Source organism: Alosa pseudoharengus, unplaced genomic scaffold (genome assembly GCF_046254945.1).
Source record: "Alosa pseudoharengus isolate Yale_2024_CS ecotype anadromous, Long Island Sound unplaced genomic scaffold, YU_APseudo_1.1 YU_APseudo_1.1_scf_9, whole genome shotgun sequence".
NCBI lineage: Eukaryota > Metazoa > Chordata > Actinopteri > Clupeiformes > Clupeidae > Alosa > Alosa pseudoharengus.
Window position 1 is genome coordinate 18409821 of NW_027468881.1, and position 25626 is coordinate 18435446.

At 46.3% G+C, this 25626-nt stretch overlaps 1 protein-coding gene across 1 annotated transcript in view; it reads left to right on the forward strand.

The window, feature by feature from the left end:
* The first annotated feature begins 450 nt into the window (after positions 1–450).
* prdm16 (PR domain containing 16) overlaps positions 451–25626 on the forward strand; it is a 209481-nt gene continuing 184305 nt past the window's right edge. The window contains exon 1 of the mRNA XM_076276845.1: positions 451–876. Within this exon, the coding sequence (XP_076132960.1) occupies positions 840–876 (37 nt within the window). The 5' untranslated portion in view covers positions 451–839. The remainder of the gene's footprint in view (positions 877–25626) is intronic.

Below are 25626 nucleotides of genomic sequence, written 5' to 3' on the forward strand. Positions count from 1 at the left end.
ACCACCTCAACCTCACTCGTACCACACTGTGAAGTTTGCGCTAAATAAATAACATCACAAACAAAGTCGGTTGAAGAATGATGCGTTTTTTTGATTATTATATGGCTATAAAACCTCCCAAGTAGGCTAGGCTACATTGAGAATATATAAAATAGTCAAAAAACCTAACATGCAGAAAATATACCTTTGCTTTATTTTACAGCTACAGTGACAGGAACTCAAGTTATAACAGTAATGTATTAAATATAGCATTAGGCCTCTATAGACTTAATAGGCTATTACAACAACAATAATGACAAAAAATAATTGCCGTGTTGTATGTTTTTAAATGGATAACTATTCAAGTTCATTAACAGTGGGAGAGATATACTTTACCTCTTCGTTTCACCCCGGTGTGTCCAAGCTCTTAAACGGACGTGTAACGCTTACTGTAAATATTCGATTCGATCAGAATCACCTTGCACGCGGGGAGATGCGACCTTGACCCCGCATACCGGCGAGGCTGTGTCCAGCGTGAGACCGGATCCCGCAGGTTCGGGCAAAATAAGAGTTATAGCTCTTAAAGGAGTCGCGAGGAGAAGGGAGGGGGCGCGAGATGGTGCGGGGAGCGGGAGGGAGGGAGGAGGGAAAGAGATAAGTGATCTAAAGGAGAGACGATAGGACAAAAAGTGATGATGATGAATACATTGGAAAGTTTTTTGGCCCTGACGAGGGTGTCAGATTGAATGGCCTGTGCGCATGTGCGAAGGTGTCCAAACTGACAATGCTTGTGAGATGAAGATAGTGTTGTTGCTGCTTCTGGGCTCAAGGAGGACGAGAGGAATCTACAAGCCGACAAGATGAGATCCAAGGCGAGGGCGCGGAAACTGGCCAAAAGTAGGTGTATTTTCCCTTCTCTCACTCGAGCAACCGGCAGTCCGATACTTTGAACTCTCGTGCAGATAACTAAAGAGTCAGTTTCATTGATCAGTTCCTGTAACGTGTCTTTGTCCCGTATATTCCTTTTTAAAAAGTAGGTATCCATCTGTGTGTGAAGGCTAAAATTCTCCGTAGTCTGTATGCCCACCCTTTTCGCCGTAGCAGCCTCGCTTTGCTTGTTCACAACGTCAGAAGTTATATGTGATGAAACAACACCGCTGGTGGTTTCGCTCAAATGATAAGGAGGTAAAAAGCCATAGCAAATCCATGTGAATGCTCCGCCACTAAATTCGCAGTTTTTGCTGCCGAATGTCGAGAAATGGCGAAGAATCGTTGCTCAGAAGTTCGCGAAAAGTTGTCGAAAGGGATAGTAACTTTTTTATTGAGTCCTTCCAAGTCTTGTGAAACAATATTCCAGGCGTTTAATAGTGGGCGCTCGTGCACTGCTCAAGGCTGTGTGCAACAGTGAATGAGGCGCGAGCTGTTCCGAGCAACTCATTCACCGACAAGTAGACGTGCTAGAGGAGAAGGGGAATTCGAAAGAAAACGATTATATTTTCTCGAGGATTTTTTTCCAAATGTATTTTTCTGCATTAGAAGAAATAACCTACACAAACCGGACTGCTGCGCTGTGTACGGTTTTCCATTTGGGAATAGCAATCAATAATGCCTTATGCAACAAACACATACTACTTTTGCCTGGACAGCTGCACTGTTCGTATGGGAAAAATACGTTTGTTCTTCTGAGGAATGTTTATACCCGACGTCATTTAAGAGTGTTTCCTTCTGACGTGTAATAACATTTTTATTGGATATTTTACTTGTCTGATGTTTCATGGAGTAGGCTTGTTTGTCAGTTATTATTCTTTTATTCATTTATGGTTAACTCAAATTAAGAACCAAAATAAATAATAGATAATAATAAATTATTTGACTGTGTTTACAGGTTGTTGTTTTGCGTTCATGCAATTTTATGATCTTAGAAAGCTGTAGTTTTCCCTTTGTTTGGCGCAGTTTTGCACTACATTCAAATGATCTTGCAAGGCCCGATTGAACTGTACAATTGTGACAAATATTTTGAATAAATGTTATAAAATATTGAGAGCAGGAGAGACAACATCTTAAGATAGCTGGTAACGAGTATTGCTTTGGTGGAGGAGAGGATTTTTGCTGAGAACTGAATGTTTGACTGAGAACTGAATTTTTACTAAAGAATGTTTGAGCAATGTAGTCGTGTTTGAAGGTTCTTTCGGCTCTTTCTAAAATAATAATAAAATGTATTTTCGAAAAGACAGCCTGGCTTCTCGTTATGTTAGTTAAATTCATTACATTACATACATGGTTATTATTAGTACATCCTTTCTTGTAATTTGACAACATATGTAGTGCATTACATATTAAATCATATATTGTGGGAAAATATTGACATTCGTGTATGGATGTTGAAACTAGAGTTTGAATTTTGTGGCCTGCTAGTTCTGCAAGTATTTTGTTAATTGCCTGCATGGTGCTGCGGTTGTGTGTGTGTGTGTGTGTGTGTGTGTGTGTGTGTGTGTGTGTGTGTGTGTGTGTGTGTGATGGCCTGTTGCAGCCTCGACGATGTTGTGTTGATCTGTTGGACGGGGCCCAGACTGCACACGTGTGATTACCTGTTGATCCGGGCGCTAATTAGGATAAATACACTCTTGCCAGACGGCACGTACCAGGACCTGCCTTGGCACTAATTAAATATTTCTCAAATTATTATCAAATGTTCACCGACAGACTATTATCAGATTACTCTGACAGTCTGAGAAACGGGAGGTGATGTGGACACACGACGCTGACCCCGTTTTTGGGCAGATACCGGCACCGTTCAAAACAGGGCCTAAACACAGCTCTCCAAACGTTGTCTTCTCGAGTCAGTGACACGAGCTCAAAAGAGGTCACCACGCACGGGACCTCACCGAACAGCACCACAGCTCATGCACAAAAGAGCAATAACAGGTGGACAATGACGTCTCGCCTACACAGGGGTGTATATATATTTTTTTACAGTGGAAAGTTGATGGTCACACGCCGCTTGCAAGTGTCTGAAACAAGCGGCAGGGGCCTGGTGAAACGCAGCGAGGGAGAATTAGGAGATGAAAGCCCCCTGTGAAAGTCAGTTTTAGGTAATTTGTTCGTGGAGACTCGGCCTCAGAGTTGCTGTTGTATGAACAAAGCCACATTTTCTCCAACTCCTCGAGTTGTTCAAGTTCATCTGTGTGGAAATGGTGTTTGATATGTGTAGTGATTTTGTTCAGTTTGTAGGCCTACTTGATTAATATTCCCCTTTGAAAATTAGTAAAATATTGTGATGGCCTATAACCCAGTCCGTGACTAATTCTCTTTGCGGACATATGCCTATCAGTCGACATGCAACCACAGAGGACCTGGGAAAGCAGCAGCGTCCATGCTTCCGTCTATTACATATCTCACTTTACAACATCGCTATTGTATAGCCTACATGTAAATACAGACAAGCAAAAACTGTAATAAAAAAAAGTAGTTATTTGTTATTGTAGGTCGTTTGAAAAGATAAGGATTATGATTATGATGGTGATGCTGATTATTATTATTATTATTATTATTATTATTATTATTGTTTATTAATGAGGTACAGAAGTTTATGGGAAGAGACGGTATTTATCTAATACATTTACTACATTTAGTGACTTCACTAAAATGAAGGGGTAGGCTACAGGTTCCTTTAAAAACCATTCTGATCGCAAAATCTGTTGCTATATTACAGGTATAATTAATTACAGGAAAGTCCTTTTGCATTTTAAAATGAAATTCTAATAAACAAGCAATGCATTTTAGGAAAGGCTTTGTGATGGCACTCAGTCGGAGAGAATGTAAATTGAATGCACCCCCACCCCCCCCTCTCTGGGCCCAAGGGAGCCGGTTATCAAGTGTGCGAGCCCCGCAACCTGGCCGCCTGTGCGCGCTGCCCTCCGGCATAATTAGTCGTGGGTCCTTTTTAAACAGCACATCTCTTAACAGAGACAGCGTGTTCAGTATGATCGTATTGGGGCGTGTGTATGTGTCTGTGTGTGAGCGCTGTTTTCTTACCTTTGGCGTTGCGGTTCAATTGTTTTTTATGACTTGTGGTGTTTACAGTGGACTCTTTGAGGGCATTTATTTTAACAGCTTAGTAGCTTTAGTCATCTTAGCCTATATGATGGGACTTGTTGATCGGTTAGAGGTATAACATTCAATGTTACGTAGTTGTTCTACTTCTGATGATGCTTTTGTTGACCTCGACCCCCCCCCCCCCCCCCCCCCACACACACACACATTCACACACAGTGTTTGTGTGCCATAAAAGCTCCCATGCACAGAAAGCCTAACATTATTATTATTATTATTATTATTATTTTTTTTTTTTTTTATTTTATTTTTTTTTTTTACAAGAAACTTTGGGCTCAAATGGTCTCACATTTGCTGACTAGCCTACACAAAAATGTCATCTATTAAATATTAGTTATGTTGCCTATGCATATTGTTTTTAATGTAATATAAACTAAACAGACGAAATTAAAACTCTCTTGCTAGGCCTACTTCGTAGGTTGTGCTGTCGTTTTGGTGTTTCCGTGCTTATTCAATTTAAAATGGCCTAATGAAAGCGACAGAAAGTGATCTGACATATGATAGCTTACTATTAAACAGTGCGCGTGAGCATAATGAATCTATGAATTAATAATATCTATTATTCTCACTATCACCACGACTACGGTGGTGATCACCGTCGAATACTTTTATATGGTGTTTAAATGCATACACGCGTAAGTGAGAATTCTTTGCTATTAATGGAAAATGTAGATAAATTGTTTCGTTGAGAGAGGTCGGCGCGAGAATCCGAGCCTTCCCCCCGGCTCGTGCTCCTGCTCCTGCCCGTTCCTGCCGCAATTTAAATGCACCAATGACGTCATTAAATAAATATGTCGACTGGACACTTATCATCGGGTATCAACACTCCGGCGAGCACAGAGGCCCCTTATGAGAAAGCAGTCGCAAGAAATTTGAGGTTTGTGAGAGAGCTGGGACACACACACACACACACACACACATACATATAGTAAAGGGGGGGGGGGGGTGGCACAAGAGAATAGTATTTGTTGGCAGAAGAGACATAATAGATGAGGGCTTGGTTTACTATATACTCTAATAATAAAAAATATTTCTCCACACATGCCCCCTCCCTACTCCTAGCCATATACTGTACAAGCCATTCCATCCTCCTTTGACAAATGACTCACTCTCTTTCTCACACTCTCTTACACACACACACACACACACACACACACACACACACACACACAGGGCACTTCACCTCCCCATACCTGGCCCAGTGAGTGGGAGCCAGCAGTGTGCAGGGCAGGCGGCTGTGGTGTGTTTTCATGAGAGTGTTGTGGTTGAGGCTCGCTGGCTAGGCTGCCCTGCTCCACGCCTGTTGCCCTGTGTCCCTGTGCCCGTGCACGTGGGGGCATGAAGCCATATCATGGAGCCTGGCTTTGCCCTCGTGTTTTGACAGATGCAATAAAACCAAGCCATGACATTGTAAACCGACAGTGTCAGCAATGCTATAGCAGCTCACCGCCTGACCGCCTGTCTGTCTGTCTGTCTGTCTGTCTGTCCTTCTGGCTGGCCGGCGGCAGTGCTTCCACCGGCGCGTTTGTGGTGGACAAACGCTAAAAAAACACAGCACAGGGGTGCTCGGCTGAGGGTCTGACCTGAGAGCAGTGCCTCATGGGATGCACCAGGAAGTCGAGCGAAAGCCAGCGGTGCGCAAAAAGCCCTGTATTGAAGCGTCAACACCAGATCCATAATCTCAGAGGTGTGAGTTTGTCTTTGATAAGGGGATCTGGTGAGAGGCGCGCATAAGTGCTGCCTTTTGTGTGAGTGCTCTAAGACGTGATAATGTCCCTAATGGACAGAGAGAGAGAGAGAGAGTAAATGACTGTGAGATAAATTAAGTGACATATTTGTTACAGGAAAAAGGGTGTTACACCAGCACCTCGTGATACTGGATAGACATAGAGGTGTGTGTGTGTGTGTGTGTGTGTGCATGCATGCGCCAAGCCTACGAGGTGCCATGGCTGGATGACCTGATTAACACTGAGACAAAATGAAGCCATGTAGAATTTTAATGTTCTTTTAATGTTTGTAATAATCAACCAGTTCAGAGTGTGCACACACAAATGCTCCCTCTCTCTCTTCCTCCTCCACCCTGTCCTCTCCCTCTCTCTCTCTTTCTCTCTCCCTCGCTCTCTCTCCCTCGCTCGCTCCCTTTCTGTCCCTGAAGAGCCGTAGCTGTTGTGCCGTGTTAACCCCAGTCTTTACAAAGTGGAAAGGTTGAGTGTGTGTGTGTGTGTGTGTGTGTGTGGGACTTCTAGCAGGAGCTTGACTTTCCTGTGCCCGCAGAAAGAGAACGGGGGATAGATACGGAAGAGAGAGAGGGAGGGAGAGGGGTGGGGGGGGTGAGAGAGAGGGAGGGACTGAGCAAGACCGAGTGAAACAGAGAGAGAGTTTGTATATGAGCTAAAGAGAGAAAAAGAGAGAGAGAGAGAAAGAGTGTAATGGGCGGGCGGGTGGGTGAGCGAGAGGGTTTGCCACCTGAAGCCATGCCGCTCCTTGATGTGCCCTGTGGTTGGTTAGAGGTGAAGTGCCGTAAACTCGACCTTGCCCACCTCTGTGACACGTGACTCACGCTCCGCCACTTTCTGCTCCTCGGTGTGTGTGTGTCGGCCATTGTGATCTTCGGTGTGGGCATATATCATGTTTGCGTTTAGCTTTATGTGGGGGTGTGTTTGTACTGTATGTGGATATTCGTGATTTTGTGTGTTTGTGTGTGAGTGTGTGTGTGAGTGTGTGTGTGTGTGTGTGTGTGTTTGTTATTTGCTATTTGCTATTTGCTCCTGCAATATTCGGGTGGACGGATCAGAGTCATGTATTGTGTATTATTGTGTACTGGGGTGTGTGTGTCTCTGTGTGTGCGCACATTCATGATTGTGTATGGCTATTCAAGAGTGTGTCGACGTGTGAATACACACATATTTTTCCCATAATTATAATTTGTGTGTGTGTACTTCAATTCTTGGTGTTTGTGTGTGTGTGTGTGTGTGTGTGTGTGTGTGTGTGTGTGTGTGTGTGTGTGTGTGTGTGTGTGTGCTCAGGCACTCATTTGTCTGCAGTATGATAGGATTTATTCAGTGGATGTTAAATACTAGCGTGTGACATTAATCAACACAATCATCGAGAAGCCTAGTAATGTTTCATTAAAAGCCCATCCTTAATGGTTATGACATGGCATTGCAGTGGGCTCTCCCTGTAGCTCGGCTTGGCCTTCGCTGGACATCGGCCGTGTCTGTGCTGTATATATCCCAATCCATTCAGGCTCTAAAGCGGAGTGCTGCCAAGTCCATTGCGGCTCAGCTTCGAGCCGTCCCAGCTCCATTCTGGCTCTGCTGCGTTCTAGGCTGCCTCTTTATCTTAGTCAGTCGCTGGCTTTTACAGTGTTTTGGCAGTTATACGTGCGTGTCTTAAAGATGAGTTAGCACCCTGTGTGTGTGGTTTCGCTCCAAGGGATTTGTGCTTGTGTGTGTGTGTGTGTGTGTGTGTGTGTGCTCTTGCAATGAGGAAGCTGATGGATGGATGATGGTTGGAGCTGTGCAGGAGAACAGCGTGTGCTCGATAGGATAGTTTCTGTTTGTGGGGCTAATTATACCTTGTTCTGGACATTCAGTGTGTGTGTGTGTGTTGAAAACAGAGGTTATCGTGTTACACACCATCTTTGTCTACTATCAGCTATCCTACACACACTCACACACACACACACACACACACACACACACACACACACACACACACACTCACACACACACACACACACACACACGCACATACACACACACACACACGCACACACACACACACACACACACACACACACACACAGAAAAAGAGAGAGAAAATAAGGGCTATTTGTTTTTTTTAATGTTTGTATTCTCCCTGATCTGTTTCATTGTTTTCTTCTGCTGTTTTGATTTTTTATTAGTTGAAAATGTGACTGAATGACTACAGAATAACCTTTGTGTAGTATTTTCTTTAATTATTATTATTTCTGGCCACTATTCATTGGATACCAGGCTTTTGGAAATATTTTGACTTACTAGGCTTAGTGTAAGATGCAGACTGAAACCTTACACTCAGGTTTAGTGTTTTTTGACAGGGCTACCTTTTAAAATGCTGCACCAAAATGACAAGAGAGAAAGAAAGAGGGAGAGAGAGACTGTTGAGAGGACTGTTGCGTTTCTCCACACTTTAACAAGGACTGACTCAGAGTGCGAGTGAGGCCTGTGTAGAGCCTAATGTCACGTCACATCTCTCACTGGGGCATGATGGGACGCCATTTGTGCGTCAGCCCTCCAATCAGGAGCTCCCGTTGGAGTGGCACGGTCAGCCTGCACATGGGGAGGAACACCCCCCCCCCCCCTCCTCCTCAGCACACACACACACACACACACACACGCCCAGGGGGTACACTTTTACTCCTGCAGTTTTGGGCACCCCTAGAAATAATTAGCTCTCGAGCATGTGTTCAGCGTGGCTAATTTTAGGCCATAAAATGTCTCACGTCGAAGTTCCTGCCCAGAAAGTGCCAGTTAAGCTGCAATGGCTGCGTGCACTCTCGAGGAGCCAGGCGGAAGGCGCTTGCATGCATTACTCTCTGGAAGTCAAATTAAGATTGTGATGGACAAGGAAAAGGGTCGACAATTTGTACACATAAATTGGGGCCTGATCATTGTCTTTCTCCATTTAGCTTCAGACCCGTGGAGCAGAGTGTGAGAGTTGTGGAGTTGCTGTTTTTTTATAGCTTAATATATAGAGAAGAAAGAACATTGCATATTGTGTGTATATTTTGAGATGAAGTTATACACATTATTTTTAGTTGCCGTAATATTAAAGATTTTTCATGCTGTGTAGCATTGTATTCTTGATTGGTTTTGTGTGTGTGTATTTGTGTGTGTGTATTTGTGTGTGTGTATGTGTGTATTTGTTCATGAGAATGGAGAATGTGTGTGTATGGGTTTCTGTTTGTTCATGAGAATGTGTGTGTGTGCACGTGTGTGAGAATATGTGATACTTGGCTGCGACTGTGCTATGCTAATAAGTGGACATCCTCCCAGTTATGTTAAGTTGGGTGGTGGCCGTGTGTGTGTGTGTGTGTGTGTGTGCGTATAGAGGGGGGTCAGCAGCCTTGGTGGTTTTGGCACAGATGACTGTATTTACAACACCCTCTTGTTCCCTGGCAGTGTTGGCCTGTGCTGTGAAGCCACACTCATGCAGTCTGTCCCCTGCCCACTGCCTGCTCCCCTCCTCCTCCTCCTCCCCTCTCCTCTCCTCTCTTCTCTTCTCTCTACCTCTCTCTCCTCCTCCTCCTCCTCCTCCTCCTCTCCTCTGTACTCTTCTCTCTACCTCTCTCCCCTCCTCACTTTTACTCCTCTCATCTTTTTCTCACCTCTCTCCTCCTCTCTCTGTTTCTTTCCTCTTCTCCTCTTCTCCTCCTCTTCTCTCTTTCTTCTCTTGTCTTCTCTTCCCTTCTCTGCCCCAGCTCCCCTGGCCCCGGCTCCCCTCCCCGGAGCTGTTTTGTCGGAGACACAGCCCCAGACCTTGATGTTCCATCCTGGACAGATAAGGGCTGCTAACGTTGCCCCTCCTGGGGGTTCTTTCCAGAGGGATGAATTCAGCAGGCGGCCCTTTCATGTCCCCGGCTAACGCCGGCCTGTTCAAAGCCCCGGGTCGCTCTTCTGTCGTCCCGCCACGCTTATCTCCGCTCCAGCCGGCCTGACCCGGCCCCGTCCGCCGTGTCATTAACACAAAGATGGGTATGTAGTGTCTCATTAAAGCCCATTAACATAGACCCAGAGAGGGAGAGAGAGAGAGAAGGAGTGAGGGAGCAAGAGAGTGAGAGGGAGAGAGAGAGAGAGAGGGAGTGAGGGAGCAAGAGAGTGAGAGGGAGAGAGAGAGAGAGAGAGGGAGTGAGGGGGCAAGAGAGTGAAAGGGAGAGAGAGAGAGAGAGAGGGAGAGTAGGGGATTTTCGGCGGAGATCAGATTCTTTGAGTTGCCATGATAAAGGATTCTTTTTTATGTCGCCAAGAGACCGTCCTGAGATACTCAGTAGGACTCACGTCACGATGCCTTTTCTTTAGTTTCTCTCTCTCTCTCTCTCTCTCTCTCTCTTTCTCTCTCTCTCTCGGTGAATACTGCGATAGGTAGGATAATTGAGCTGTCACTATTGAGTGAGTGTTTCTGGCAGTTTGGGCCAGTGTTTGTTTAATGCTTAACTTTTTCTGAAAAACTATGAAGTGTGGAGTAGAGGAGAGGCGACGGGAGGACAGGAGGAAGAGGAGGAGGAGGAGGAAGAGGAGGAGGAGGAGGGAGAACGCTGTTCCCTGATGAATGTAGTGCTTATTTTACTGCCTCTTCAAGTAGGCCTGTCCATGAAAATTGGCTTAATTATATCAATGGTGTGTTTCTTTCTTTCTTTTTTCCCTTCAGGTTTGCAACACAATTAGCCCATCTAACCAGCTGTAATTTATTTTCATAAAAAATGAAACGGCTGGCACGTTGATTATGGCCCTCCCATGAGAGCGTGCCGTATTGGTGTGTTTAATTTCATTAACCAAAGTGCGGTGCACTGGAAAAATCTAGAAAAATCTCAGGCAGCCGGCGTGTTCTTAAAATGCACTTCAGGGCCAACGTTCTACACAAATTATTACGACATTACATTGCAGGCTCGGTCAGTGAGTGGACAACTGCGCTGCACACTGCCTCGGCTGTGTGTTTTAAGAGGGGGAAAGAGTCAGTGTTTTCTTTGGTGCTTTATCAAGCTTTGTCTCTGTGTGTGAACAGCCTTTTGTCACTTTGGTGCATGCAGTTGAATAGCCTCTTATGGGCGCACATGTGTTTATTATATTATCCAGAAAACATGTGTATTGGGAGTGTTTTTCTAATTTGATTGATTTATTTGGAGGGCGAAGAAACATCAGCTTAAACTCACAAACACAGGGAGAGCATGAGTCTGTGTGTGTGTCTTGGGTGTGTGTGTGTGTGTGTGTGTGTGTCTTAAATAGCATCCGAGCCAAAGGCTCAGAGGTCAGACAGTTAAAGTCACCATATTCCCCAGATACACATGGCGAAATATTTACACTGCCTCCCCCCCGCCATCACGATCCCCCGCCCCCCTGGCCTACACCCTCTTACAGACTCACAGGCTTTGGTTTTCCCCCAGCCCATCATTATGTCATAACAAAACATAATGGCATGTTAGTATTTGCTTTTTGGTCCGAAAGACGACAACGTAGGAGAAGGAAAGGGGGGCTTTTACATTCAGAGAGACAAAAAACCCCCCAAAACAAAACAAAAAAAAAAGCGCTTAAGATCTTCCATCAGACTGTTAGCACAAACCGTTAAGGAGGGGTTTCTTGAGCCTCAGCAAAACATTTCAAGATGGCCCATTAACTTCAGTCCTCCAGCACGCTCTCCCTTTACTCTGCCCCGCGCGCCTTCTGCCCCGGCCTCCCCCTCCCCCTGCCGATGTTGCCCCTGCCCCTGCCTCTGCCTCGGCTTCTGCCCCGCGCCTCCGACTCGTCGCTTTGTCTTGGCCGGCTCCGGTTCCGCGGTAACGATGAGCCCGCGTGTGAAAATATTGAATTGCAAAAACATCCAGAGGAGCGAGAGGAGAGAGAGAAAGGGGGGAGAGAGGGGAAGCCGTGTGAATGGGCCTTTCAGCGGCCAGAGCAGACGCGGCTAACTGGGGGCACTGAGTGATGGACAACAAATGGCATTCAGGGGCCACTACTGGGGGTGGGGGGTAGTTTTGACCAGACACCAGCACTGGAGTAGGGGGGTAGGGGCACTCTGGACCCACCTGGGACACCACACAACAGCAGTGGCTGATAACTCAGCAGAGAGAGAGAGAGAGAGAGAGAGAAAGAGAGAGAGAAGAAGAGAGAGAAAGAGAGAGAGAAAGGGCCGGGGGTGGGGAGAAATGGAGATTTGAGAAAAAGAGTGTGAGGCTGAGAGAAAGATGAAGTGTCAAATGAAATGAAGCTAAGAGAGAGAAATGGAGAGAGAGAGAGAGGGAGAGGGAGAGAGAGAGAAATGGAGAGAGAGAGAGAGGGAGAGGGAGAGAGAGAGAAATGGAAGGAGAGAGTGAAAGGAAAGAAGAAGGAGAGTGTGTGTGTTTGAGGGAAAGAGAGAGACATAGGACACCACCACTCACTTTTGGAGTGAAAAGAGTCTCCGGCTTCAGTCACACATTTGGTCTGAATTACTCATCGCCAAACTCAAAACGACACACAACGCTAGACTACTGCTGTTTTAGGCATTTTCCACAAAATACTTCTGCTACAAGGACTGGGCCTTAGCTTAGTGTACAATGCAAGTGAACAGAACTAAGTGTACAATGCAAGAGAACCGTTAAATAAAACTACAGCAATACGTTCCATAAGCCCAGTGTCCGTGGAACAATACTAACACATTCATAAAGTATTTTGAAGCATTCATATTGCCTCATAAAAATGAATCCGCTCATAAAGCGTTAACAGTTTTACAGTGTAAACCCTTATAGCCTGAAATGGACCAGCCATACAAATGTTGGTAATAAGAGTTGTGTAGGGCTTGTAGTACAGCATTATAAGGCTTTATGAGTGCAGTCATGTCTAGTCATATCGTTTTGTCGTTTTGGGATGCATTTTGAAGACTTCACAGACGTTTACAATTTGTTTATGAGGCTTTTTGGCTACTAGGTTTTAGGGAAGTGCTACCAAAAATCCCATTTCTGTGTTCTGTGTTCTGTGAGGAAAGAGACGCTGGCTGCTATCTGAGAAATAGTTCTGTGGAGGCTGATCACTCTGTGGCTGGCGCAGCCCTGACCAGCCGGTGGGTACAGGCCGTATTTATGCAAAACTGGACACCCTGTCCAGTCTGAAATCAACCCAATGAATCCCCCCCCTCCGCTCCCCCAAACCAAATTAGTTGCCTGGGTAGAAACGGGGGCTAACACACACACACACACACACACACACACACACACACACACACACACACACACACACGCACACTCTCAAACCACAAACACACACAAACACACATTCAGATCGGCGGATCCCCCAACACTGGGCATAAACTGTGTGTAAGTGACACCATTGGTCACTGTAATCAGCGAGTATAATGACAAGACGTTCTTTCTGTGTGGTGAGAGGCTGGTCCATAGCTGACCTCTCATTAGAGCTCTGTGTTGGCCAGAGCCAGAGCATATTTCTGCTGTGTGTGTCAGCAGGGAGGTGGCTTCAGTGATGGAGTGGCTGTATGGTGGAGTGTGTGTGGGTGTCTGTTTGTGTGTTTCAATGTTTGCTTATGTGTGTCAGTGTGTGCATGTTTTTTTATTATTTTTTATTTAGATTTTGACGTGTGCGCGCGTGTGTGTGTGTTGTGTTGAGTGTGTGTGTGTGTGTGTGTGCGTGTGTGTGTGTGTGTGTGTGTGTGTTGAGTGTGTGTGCTCATAATATCATGTGAGCATGTGTGTGTTTGCGTGCGTCACACGTATGTGCGAGCACGCTCTGGCATGTGAGTGTGTGTGACTGGAGGGTGTCTCTGTTGCTCTGGACGTGACTCACGCTGGCTGCCAGAGAGCGGCTGTTGCATTCTGGATCTTCCCCTTTGGGTCCCCTGACGCCCCTTACCACACACACACACACACACACACACTCACACACACACTGATGCTTCTATCTCAAGCATATGTTAGCGTGCTGGCTTCCCTGTCTCCTTCCAGTTGCTTTTCTATTTCTCTTTTTTAGTATCTCTCTCTCTTCCTCTTCTCTCTCTCTCCTCTATCCTCTCCTCCCTCCATCATGAAGAGCGCTTCAGACCAAAGGGTTGTTTCTATAGCAGGCGGCTGGTTAAAGCTGCGGCTGTTAGTTTGCTGTTCTCCCCCTGTGCTATGCTATGCTAGACAGGGCTGTGCTGGCTACTCCTGTGCCTGAGCGTGCCCCCACCTCCACACACACACACACACACACACACACACACACACACACACACACACACACACACACAGAGTGAGGGGTTAGGGGCCCCTGAGCGGCCTGTCCCGGGCTCCTAATTACGGCCGTGAGTCTGTGCCGCTGGAGAGGACTCCCACCAGCACCTGGCCCTCTTTTCTTCTCAGCTTTGATGGGAGACACCCCCTCTCCTCTCCTCTCCAGTGCTGCCCCCCCCCCCCAAATATCCCCTCCACTCTCACTCTGTCTTGCCAGCAGACCTCCCCCCCCCCCCCCGACACACACACACACACACACATCCAAATCTCTTGCATTGCGGCGTGCTTCATTAGTAGGGGTTTTAAATTGCTTTCTGACCCTGACAAACTGCTCTTGTTGAAAAGGCGATGAGGAGGAGGCGCAAGACGAAGGCATAGGGGCAGCAGGGGATTGTGTGTGTGTGTGTATGTGTGTGTGTGTGTGTGTGTGTGTGTGTGTGTGTGTGTGTGTGTGTGTGAAGGATGGGGGAGTAAGTGGTGGCAGTTGGGGAGCTTTAGCAGGAGGTGTGTGTATTTCTGTGTGACTGTGTGTGTGTGTGGGTGTGGATGGGGGAGTTGTGGAAGAATGAGAGGAGTTTGGTGAACTATGCTGCAGCTATCCAAGTCCATTACTATTTGTTTAGAATATTGTCCAGTCTACTGAGGATCCCCAACACACACGCACACACACAACATACCACTAACACATATCATTTTGTTACAGTGCCTGATGAAGAAATCATTATCTTTTTTTATCTTTCATTTTTAATATTTAATATTTAATAGAAATAAAACATTCTGACACAATTCTACGTGTGGACCCCCAAACTAATAAAAGTAGCACCAAAGAAAATGAAAATGACAGCACAGCAGAGGGTGTTCTCATCGTCCTTGTTTCTTCTGTAAATAAATAATCAAACAACCGCACATTTGGAAAAAAACAAACAAGTTTACCCCTGGTAATGTTTAGTTTACATTAGAGCACCTATTAAAAGTGCAGATCAATAAATTCCCTCCGGAGCGGAGCGGCTCCATTCACAGGCAGGCGAGGGTGGCCAGGCCGGGGGAAATGAGGTGGCTTTCACGGGAAACAAATTGCTCTATTATCCTCTGGTTTCTATGACATTATCAACAGGGAGTCCCTCAGGAAAACAAGACATGCTTGCATCTTCTACAGAGGAGAACTAGTGCAAGAGGGAGGGCTGTTGGAGGGCACAGGAGAGGGGAGATGGCAGGCAGACACACTCACACACACACACACACACACACACACACACACACACACACACACACACACACACACACACACACACACACACACACACACACACACACACACACACACAACCACAAGCACACACTCTCTTTTTACTCAGGAACACGTGATGCACACACTGAAAACAAATGCAGATGCAGGAGTAGCAGAATGTAGAAAGCTATTAATACTTGACACAACACATGCATGCACACACAAGAATGCACTCACACAAATGTGCACACACAGATACACACACACACACACACACACACACACACACACACACACACACACACACACACAAAGAAAAAAATATACACACACACACATAGGGACATATAGGCACACAGACACACACACACAAAGCACATATAGTTCCCCTCCGTACTGCTAATCATGGGTCGCCTTCAGTACCGACGTCATACAGAGAGGTTATACCCACATATGCAATGGAACATTGGCTGTGCGTGGGTGTGTGTGTGTGTGTGTGTGTGTGTGTGTGTGAACTAACTATCTCTCTACATGCTCTAAAGAGGCTGTTCCTGTTCCTTGCTCACCACACATGAAAACCAAGTGGGGCTTGGCACCGGAGCCGATTCAGCCCGCTGCTGTTGTTTCTGCTCTTAATTCCCCTGCTAATGTCCACTCTGTGTGTGTGTGTGCTAGTGAGGGAGCAAGTGTGTGTGTGTTTTAAGTGTGTGCTTGTTTGTGTGTGTGTGTGTGTGTGTGTGTGTGTGTGTGCACATGTGTGTATGTCTGTGTGAGGCCTGGCAGTCGGTAGGCCGGGTCACTCTGTTTGCGTCAGGCCTGTTTGGGGGACTAGATGGATCCAGCGTTGGTGGGTAATTCTGCCTGGAGAGCCGCTCCTCTGGGCCACCCACACCCACCCCCCCCCCCCCCCCCACACACACACACACACTGGTGGAGAGGAGCTCCTCTGGGCCACTCTCACATGCGGCAGCAGGGGCACGTGAGTGGGAGCGTTAACATTTGCCATTTGGTCTTTTCTCTGCCTCCATCAAGCGAAGCCACATCCTCGAAACGAGCATAAAATGAAGATCCGGTTTCGAGCTTGTGTTTTATGAGTGGTTAAAATGGCAACTCCCGCGGTCGCTGCTCCTTGCCTGCCTTGACCATTCTGAAGCAGTGCTGAGGTTTCTGAAGATGTCAATTAAAGCTTTAATTGGCAACGAGTTATTTGAAACAAATGTTTTTTTATATATATATATATTTTTTTTTTTTTTCTTCGCTATCCCAAGATGGCACTGACTGAAGGAGTGATGTTGTAGTTTTGTTGAAGAGCCAACCATAATTATGACAATTACTATGAACAATTTGACAATGTGAAAATCTCAGATGATCACTTTGCTGTTTGAAAACAAAATCTTCTGAACATTTTTGCATGAAAATATATATATTTTTGTATTTCAAACACTGAAATCTGTGTTATTGAAATTTATTTTATAGTATGAATATATCAATATATATATATATATATATATATATATCATTAAAATAGGATAAATATGAGTTATTCTGATATATATATATATATATCATTAAAATATATATATATATCATTAAAATAGGATAAATATGAGTTATTCTGACCTATGTAGCAATAATTTATTCCAAATGGCATGTTGTTAGATGTTGTAATTACAAGCAATAGAAGCTGAAATGCTGGAGTGATTGTGAACATTTGCATATGTTTACTAAGTGCAGCAATGGTGTTGGGTGAGTGTGCTAATGCGTTAGCCGCATACTTTACTAGCTGATGCTCAAATGGACCCTGTCTGGACCTGGCCCAGACTACTCTTGGTCATGGAGCGTTACTGTTGGCAACGAGAGTTTTACTTTTCATTGGTGGTTTTGGGGTGGTCATGTGATCCCTAGACTCCACCCCCTGACTCCAGAGGGCTCCCGGCTGACCTCTTATTTGTTTTCCTTCTCCGCTTGACTGACATATTAGTCCTGGGCAGGGGTCAGAGGTCCGAGGGTTTGGGTTATCTCAGGGAGGTGGCCCCACTCTGAGAAACATGTCTGACAGACGGGACGCCGGGGCAGCTTTCTACCCTCCACACACACACACACACACACACACACACACACACACACACACAGACACACACACACAGACACACTCCCCAAAGAGGAAACCATTGCTGTGTGGCACAGAGGCCATATAGAGAGTTTGTGTGTATGTATGTGTGTGCTGGTATGTGCCTGTGGGTGCAAGTGTTGTGTGGGGGTGTGAGCGTGTGCATGTGTGTGTTTGCTTGTGTGTGTGGGTGTGAGCGAGTGCATGTGTGTGTTTGCTTGTGTGTGTGTGTGTGTGTGCATATCTGTGTTTGTGTGTGTGTGTATGTGTGTGTGCATACGTGTGTTTTCCTGTATCTGCATGAATATGTAAGTTAGTGTGTGTGTGTGTGTCCATTTGTGTGTGTGTTTTGGTATGTTATGTTTAGAGGTCTCCATGTGAAATATGTGCTATTTCCTCTCATCTCCGCAACTGACGACACGGTGAGCCTCACAAACATTTATTGGCCGAAGGGAAACATTGAGAGCACTCTCTCTTTCCTTCCCTCCTTCTTCCTCTCCCTCTCTCCCACTCCTCCCCCCTTCCAACCCCCCCCCCCCCCCGTTGCCCCAGACCCAGCGTGCGTGTCAGCACTTTGCGTTTTAATTAAAGCGAGATGGCGGATTCCCCGCGCGTTCTTTTGACACCTCCGTATTTACCTACCGGACGCGGCTCTGGGCCGGCCCTGTGGCACGGGAAGATTCGCTGTTTGAAAAAGACTTTTCTTTGATGCCAAGTTCCTCGGCCAAAAAGCCCTGCACATCTGACTCCAGTTTGCTGAAATAACAGCAAATGTTTGCCTTGTATTGTATGGCGCGCTGCTTTAGGAACCATAACCCCTCTCTTCCACAGCCTAAAGCGCCTCTTAATAAAATACTAAAGGCTAACCCCCCCCAGCTCAATCTCGCCCACAGATTACTCTGCTTATGGCTGGAAATGAGCATCAGACCCCAGCAGTCCCGACTGGTGAGGGGCCACTGTGACAAATGAACCTTACGTGGCCATTTCACGGGATATGGGGTTGGGGTGAGTGTGTGTGTGTGTGGGGTATAGCGTGTGTGTGTGTGTGGGTGTGGGTGCGTGGGTGTGTTTGTGTGTGTGTGCACGAGGGGATGCTGTCTCATTGAAAAGATATTGGAAACATGGTGGGGTTATGGTTGTGTGTGTGTGTGTGTGTGTGTGTGTGTGTGTGTGTGTGTGTGTGTGTGTGTGTGTGTGTGTATTGGGGCTAATGTGGTGAAATGCTCCCTGGCCTGGGTCTGATCAGGAGGAGGAAAGCCAATACGGAGAACACTCTACAACCAGGCGTGCTCCTGCTGTCCACAGGTCAAGCTTATGTGTGTGAGGGAGAAGGGGGGTGAGAGAGAGAGAGAGAGAGAGAGAGAAAGAGAGAATGTGATATTGAGTGAAGGTGATGGTCAGGGAAAGGGTGTGTGAGTATAATTGGAATAACCAACAGTGTCCATCAGCAAAAATCAAATCCCACCTACTTTTAGCACGCATGCACACACACACACACACACACACACAGACACAGACACACGCACAAAGACATCTGTCTTTCTATGAGCATGATCTCTCTGTATGGCATTATAGGTGTGAGAGAGGGAGAACATGTGTGTGTTTCAAGACAAGAGCTTTTAAAAGAAAATAAACACACTGTGAGCTAGGGTCTCGTCCTCTAACCTGAGACGCACACACACACACTTTGAAACTGATATTACAGGGGCCAGGGCGTTAAAAACCCTTTTTCCGGCTTGCGGGATCTTTTTGGGGATTCACACATATTGCTTCATTTAAACATTTTAGTCGTTGGGCTGAGTCAGGTGTGTGTGTGTGTGTGTGTGTGTGTGTGTGTGTGCGTGCGTGCGTGTGTGTGTGTGTGTGCATATATGAACTATAGTGCAGACTCAGAGTAAATCTGATAGGACTGTTCATGTTATTTGCTCCTCATCCTCTGTGTCGCCCTTCACGTGTCTGTTTTTCTGTCTCTTCCGATAGCCGCCTCACAGCCTGGATCACGTCCACTTCTGGGTCACACCTGCACACCCACTGTCCATCAGAATCTGATGATAGTTACTTGAAGAAAAAAAACATCTAAATCAATTAGGCTCTGTGTGTATTTGCATGTAGCTGTAGAAGTGACCGTTAATGTTGTTGTGAAAAGTGGGTGTTTACGACCGCTACTGATAAGGGGTGTCTCATGTCTTGGATGCATAGTGTGAGTGTGCACGTGTGGCTGTGTGGAAAGTGAACTCTCTCTGTGTGTGTGTGTGTGTGTGTGTGTGTGTGTGTGTGTGTGTGTGTGTGTGTGTGTGTGTGTGTGTGTGTGTGTGTGTGTGTGTGTGTGGCACTGCATAAGGGCAGTGTGTGTGTGGTCTATAGTGTGACTAAGGTGCTGACTGCTTACAAGAGATGATCAGGGATTACTGTACCAGCTTAGGCCTTCATCCTTATGCATCCACACGTACGTGTGTGTGTGTGTGTATGTATGTGTGTGTGTGTGTGTGTGTGTGTGTCTCTCTGTGCCAACTCAGGAATTCCGTCTTGCGTGCCATTGTGTGTGTTTCATATCAGCATTGCCACACACTCCTCAGTTGAACACACACACCAAAAATCTCTACGGCTCTGGACACACAGACACACACACACACACACACACACACACACACACGTTAAAGCAGGACTTAGCGGGTCTCGTGGTGTGAATTATGTTGTGTTGAGTAGATTTCATTTAAATCACTCAGTCTGGACCCAAGTGCTATGCATTTGTTTTAAGGGGTGTTTATTTGTTAAGGTACATTCTAGATATGTCTTGCATATGTATGCATATCCTTAAGTGTCCCTGTGTATGTGTGTGTGTGTGTGTGTGTGTGTGTGTGTGTGTCTGTCTGTCTGTCTGTCTGTCAGACAACTTTAAAATTTACATGGTGCTTATTTCTTACATGAGATGATGAAATACGGCCTGTGTGTATGTGTTGTGTGTTTTGTGTGCATTTGTGTTTGTGTGTGTGTGTAAGTCTTTGGAGAAGACAGTGGTGACTCCATCTTCTTTCACAAGCTGCCCAAACACTGTGTGTGTGTGTGTGTGTGTGTTTGCGTTGTTCTGTCTGCTTTCTCCAAATGATGGAACACTTTAAAGAGCAGTGAAAGAGAAGAGAGTGAAGGACCCCCCCCCCCCCACCCCACACACACACACACACACACACACACACACACACACACACACACACACACACACACACACACACACACACAGACAGGCAGAGAGGGTGGACTTGATGAAAGTGGATAAATAAGATTGTTTTTGCTGGCGGGGCGAGAGAGGCTTTGAGACGCTGGAAGAGAAAACACAAATAAGAGGTATTTATTTTCAGGGCTGCAGGTGCCGCTCCGCAGCTTATTGCTCTAAAGTGACGGCCTGTCCCGGCCAGCACACGCTCTGAGCTCTGCACCGCACACACACACACAGCCAAACACCACACCATGGGTAAGACTAAGAAAGTCATGTGTGTGTGTGTGTGTGTGTGTGTGTGTGTGTGTGTGTGTGTTGAGGGGGATACAAGTCTGTCGTCATCTTTCGTCTGGGAACCTTGGTGTTGGTCCACACACACACACACACACACACACACACACAGACACACACCTCTCCCCACCCTGGGCTGGCTCTTAAGAAAGCATTTCAATATTAATGAACAATGGTCTGGACAGGGTGCCCCTGGAAAGAGGAGATGCTAGATAGGGCGCAGGGTGGAGGGGATTATTTTTACAAGAATGAAAGGATGTTGTTCTGGGTCCACATCGTTCCCCCTCTCTCCTCTTTCTCTCTCTAGCTCTCTCCCTCCCTCTCCCTCTCTCCTCCCTCCTCCTTTCTTTCTTTGCTACCCCTGTCACATCAGTCATGCATGCACTCCACAGTTATGAAGTGATGATGGAAATAACGAAGCCTGTCCTAAAATAATGGATCATGTGAGTATGTAAGACTGTGTGAAGAAGTGTGAGTATGTAAGTCTGTGTGAAGAAGTCGGAGGTGCGGTGTTGTTGTAAAGCTTTTGAAGGAGTGTGAGGACGCTGGGATGTCCACTCACTTCCATCCACTTACCTCCGTCCACCACCTGTCAGTCAGTCAGTCAGTCATTCCGATGTGTTGACCAAGGCCCGTATGTCACCTGGACCGCTGGCAGAGGAGTAGGGCCCAAATTTAGCCCAGCCAGACACCATTACTGAAGCCAACTGCTTCGCTTGCGGTTGGCGTGTGTGTGTGTGTGTGTGTGTGTGTGTGTGTGTGTGTGTGTGTGTGTGTGTGTGTGCACTGACATTCGCCTAATCTGGCGCTAACTGTATTTTTAAACGTTTGGCCGGAAGTCCATTTCTAGTGGAGTAATGTGCTTTATATTGTGAAGAGGGGGAAAAAGGGTTGAATAAAAATATGAAATCTCAGTTAAACAGGAAAATTTGATTTTTTTCTTGTATTATTACTGAGGGCCCGTGGCTAAATTTTAAATATTATTACAGCAAACACCTGGGCCCTATTTGACACTCCATGTGTGGATTGAAATCAGAACAGGGAAAAGTAAAAAAAAGAGCAGACAGAAATAGGATGAAAAAAAGAAAAGAGGAAAAGAAAATGGTGAAAGAGAGAGAGAATCTGAAAGTACAGCACAAAAAGACAGACACAAAAGAAGACAAAAAAAAGAATTAAAGGTATGCTGGTGAACAACTGGAGTGGAGCAGACGTATTTATTTTCCCAGAGTGCATTTGGGCGAGGCGGCCAGGCGGCGTGTGGTGTCCGATGCGATGCGAGCGCTGGAGAGGGTCTGTGGGGATGAGCTCATTCTCTCAGCTGGGGGTCTGTGCTGCTGAATGTTAACTGTCATCGGCACCATTGCTGCATTTGTAAGCCACTTCCTTTACACTGTACAGGGCGAACTCTCTCCCTCTCGCCTCCTGCTGTACACACACACACACACTCTCTCTCTTTCACTCTCTTTCTCTCTTGTTCTCTCTCTCACACACACACACACACACACACACACACACACACAAAACCATCTTCTCCCTACTCTGTTGGTCTTCTGCCCCGATGTACAAAAACATGGGAGCGTTTTACCACTGACAGCACTAACCACAGCAATATGGAAGACAGTCATTAATGGAAATGACCCTGAAACTCAGTGTGTGTGTGTGTGTGTGTGTGTGTGTGTGTGTGTGTGTGTGTGTGTGTGTGTGTACAAACGTTTAACGTGCTGAAGCATCCATAATGTGATTTCTCTTGTGCGGGGACTCCTGATTCGACCCCAGTGGCCTTGATTGAATTACAAGCCAGGGGTCTCCCCGCGTTAGCGAGATCCGTTTCCAATCGGCCGGGTCATGCCCGACTCCTCATTGTCTCTGCCTGAGTTTGTGGCACACACACACACACACACACACACACACACACACACAAACACACACAAACACACACACACAGAGGAACCCCCTAATCACATCTAAGAGGTCACAAGTGGTTTTGTTTGAGTCCCCCCCCCCTTCACTCCATCCCTTTCAATTGTGCGCATTTCCCCTAAATTGGATTTTCAATCGCGTTGGTGTTGGACATGAGGGGAAGCGTTTGAAGTGCGGGACCCCTCTCTGAGCGTGCTCCTTGCGGGGATGGGCCTCCTTATCGCTGTCTCTGTCAGCGCAGACATTGTTAATTACCTGTTTCATTGACTGCCCAGGGCAGAGGAGGATGAGGAGGAGGAGGAAGAGGAAGGGGACAAAGACAAACAAAATACAATTTGGCCTACGTTAGTTTCTCCCCGTGCGTTAACCTCATTGGTCCCACTTGCTTGGGCTTGATTAGATGAAAATGAATAAGAAGAGGAAGGAGATGAGGGGGAAAAAAAGCAACTTTTCTTTGATAGCGAACAGTTCTTCCACACGCTGAGGTTGGTGTGTGGAGAGAGAGGAAACTACATTCGGAGGAGGCGTAAACGTGGAGGGCAAGTGAACATGTTGTCTACCCACACACTTAGGGCCAAGACATCATAATAAACAGACCCTCTCACTACCACACAGTTTCATTGTGTTTGTCCCAGTGGGAGAAGAAAAAGATAGAGGGAGGGAGGAAGGGAGAGAGAGAGAGAGAGATGGGGCACACTGCAGATGAATCAGAGAGCAGCAAAGAAAGAACGAGGTTCAGAAAAAGAGGAAGAAAAGATTTAGGCAGAGAAAGAGAGACAGTGTGAGCGGGCCTGGTGGACAAGGCTGTGTGTGTGTGTGTGTGTGTGTGAAAGGAGCCATTCTTTAGCCCCTCGTGGCTCTTCGGCTTGTACAGCTGTTTCACCATCAGCCCAATTATCACCCGTTTTACCGGCGAGGCTGTGCGGCGCTCCACGGCGGTCAGGGGCCCCCGGGGGCCTGCGGACACTCACCAGTCCACCCATCAGCATTTATTTACTCACCTGATAGTATCTGTCTGTGTCTGAGACAGGAGAGCGAGAAGGAGAGAGAGAGAGAGAGAGAGAGAGAGGGAGGGAGGGAGGGAGCGAGAGGGACACATACAGAGAGAGTGAAAGAGAGAGAGAGAGAGAAAGAAAGAGAGCATTATCTCACTTTCTCTCCTTGGTGGGCAAAATCACCTCGTTCTGCTGCTGGGGGTCCTGTTTATTTTAAAGAGTTTCTGGAGTTTAAGGTGAACACACAAATACACACACAATCACAGTGGTGTAGTCTACGTGATACGCAGGACTACGCAGTATACCCACTTAAAAAGCATCACCATCTCAGTATACCCACTTAAAATATGCAAGGATAGGTATTAACATTTGGGGTATACCCACTACAGCTAACTAGACTACATCACAGTATACCCACTACAGCTAACTAGACTACACCACAGTAGCCTATACCCACTACAGCTAACTAGACTACATCACAGTATACCCACTACAGCTAACTAGACTACATCACAGTATACCCACTACAGCTAACTAGACTACATCACAGTATACCCACTACAGCTAACTAGACTACATCACAGTATACCCACTACAGCTAATTAGACTACACCACAGTAGCCTATACCCACTACAGCTAACTACTACATCACAGTATACCCACTACAGCTAACTAGACTACACCACTGCACAATCATGCACACACGCACAGACACACACACACACACACACACACACACACACACACACACACACACACACACACACACACACACACACACTTACACTTACAAATACAGCCTAACATGAAGGTATGAACAAAAAACAAGAATAAAATAAAAGATCAATAGTACTTAGAGAGTACAGCAAACACAGGCAGACATACACACACACACACACACACACACACACACACACACACACACACTCTCATATACACGCATACACACACACACTCACCCCTCTGGATGAGCTCAGTGGCGAGCGACGTTCCTCGTGACTGACGGGGGCCGGGCGCAGCTCGCGGTGACGTTAGTCCAGTCTCCTTCACACAGCGGAACACAGAGGAACACAGAGGAACGCACTGATCTGAGTTATCTGTTGCTGACCTCTCACCTCACACACCCACAATGATGAGCAGTCAGTACACACACACACACGCACACACACACACACACACATACACACTCACATACACATTTTCTCTCATTTGTCTCTCATGCACACACACACACACACACACACACACACACACACACACACACACACACACACACACATACACTCTCACATAAACACTTTCTCTCATTTGTCTCTCATACACACACACAGACCCTTGGGCCCCACATTCTCATTGATGAGCACATTCCATCCTTGTCCCAGTCAGAAGACAGAGAGGGTCCTTGTGGTAGACATCAATAGGCCATTCTCCGCACGTCGTTCTCATGACAAGAGCAACAATGATGAGGATGCCAAAGATTTTGATGAAGATGACAATGCTGAGGATGATGATGATAAAGATGGCTGCATGCTTCTGAGTCCCACGAAATGCACCATGGCCATGACAGTCCTTGAACACACACACACACACACACACACACACACACACACACACACACACACACACACACACACACAGTATGTCTACCATGAGCAATAACCACACTTGTCCAACCAAGTAAACAAAAAATGAGGCGAAATGGCAGCACAGTGTTGCTTTTCATCACACATGGGGTTTCATTCTAGATTTCTATTTTTTGTGAGATTTGAAGCAGAATGTGTGTGTGTGTGTGTGTGTGTGTGTGTGTGTGTGTGTGT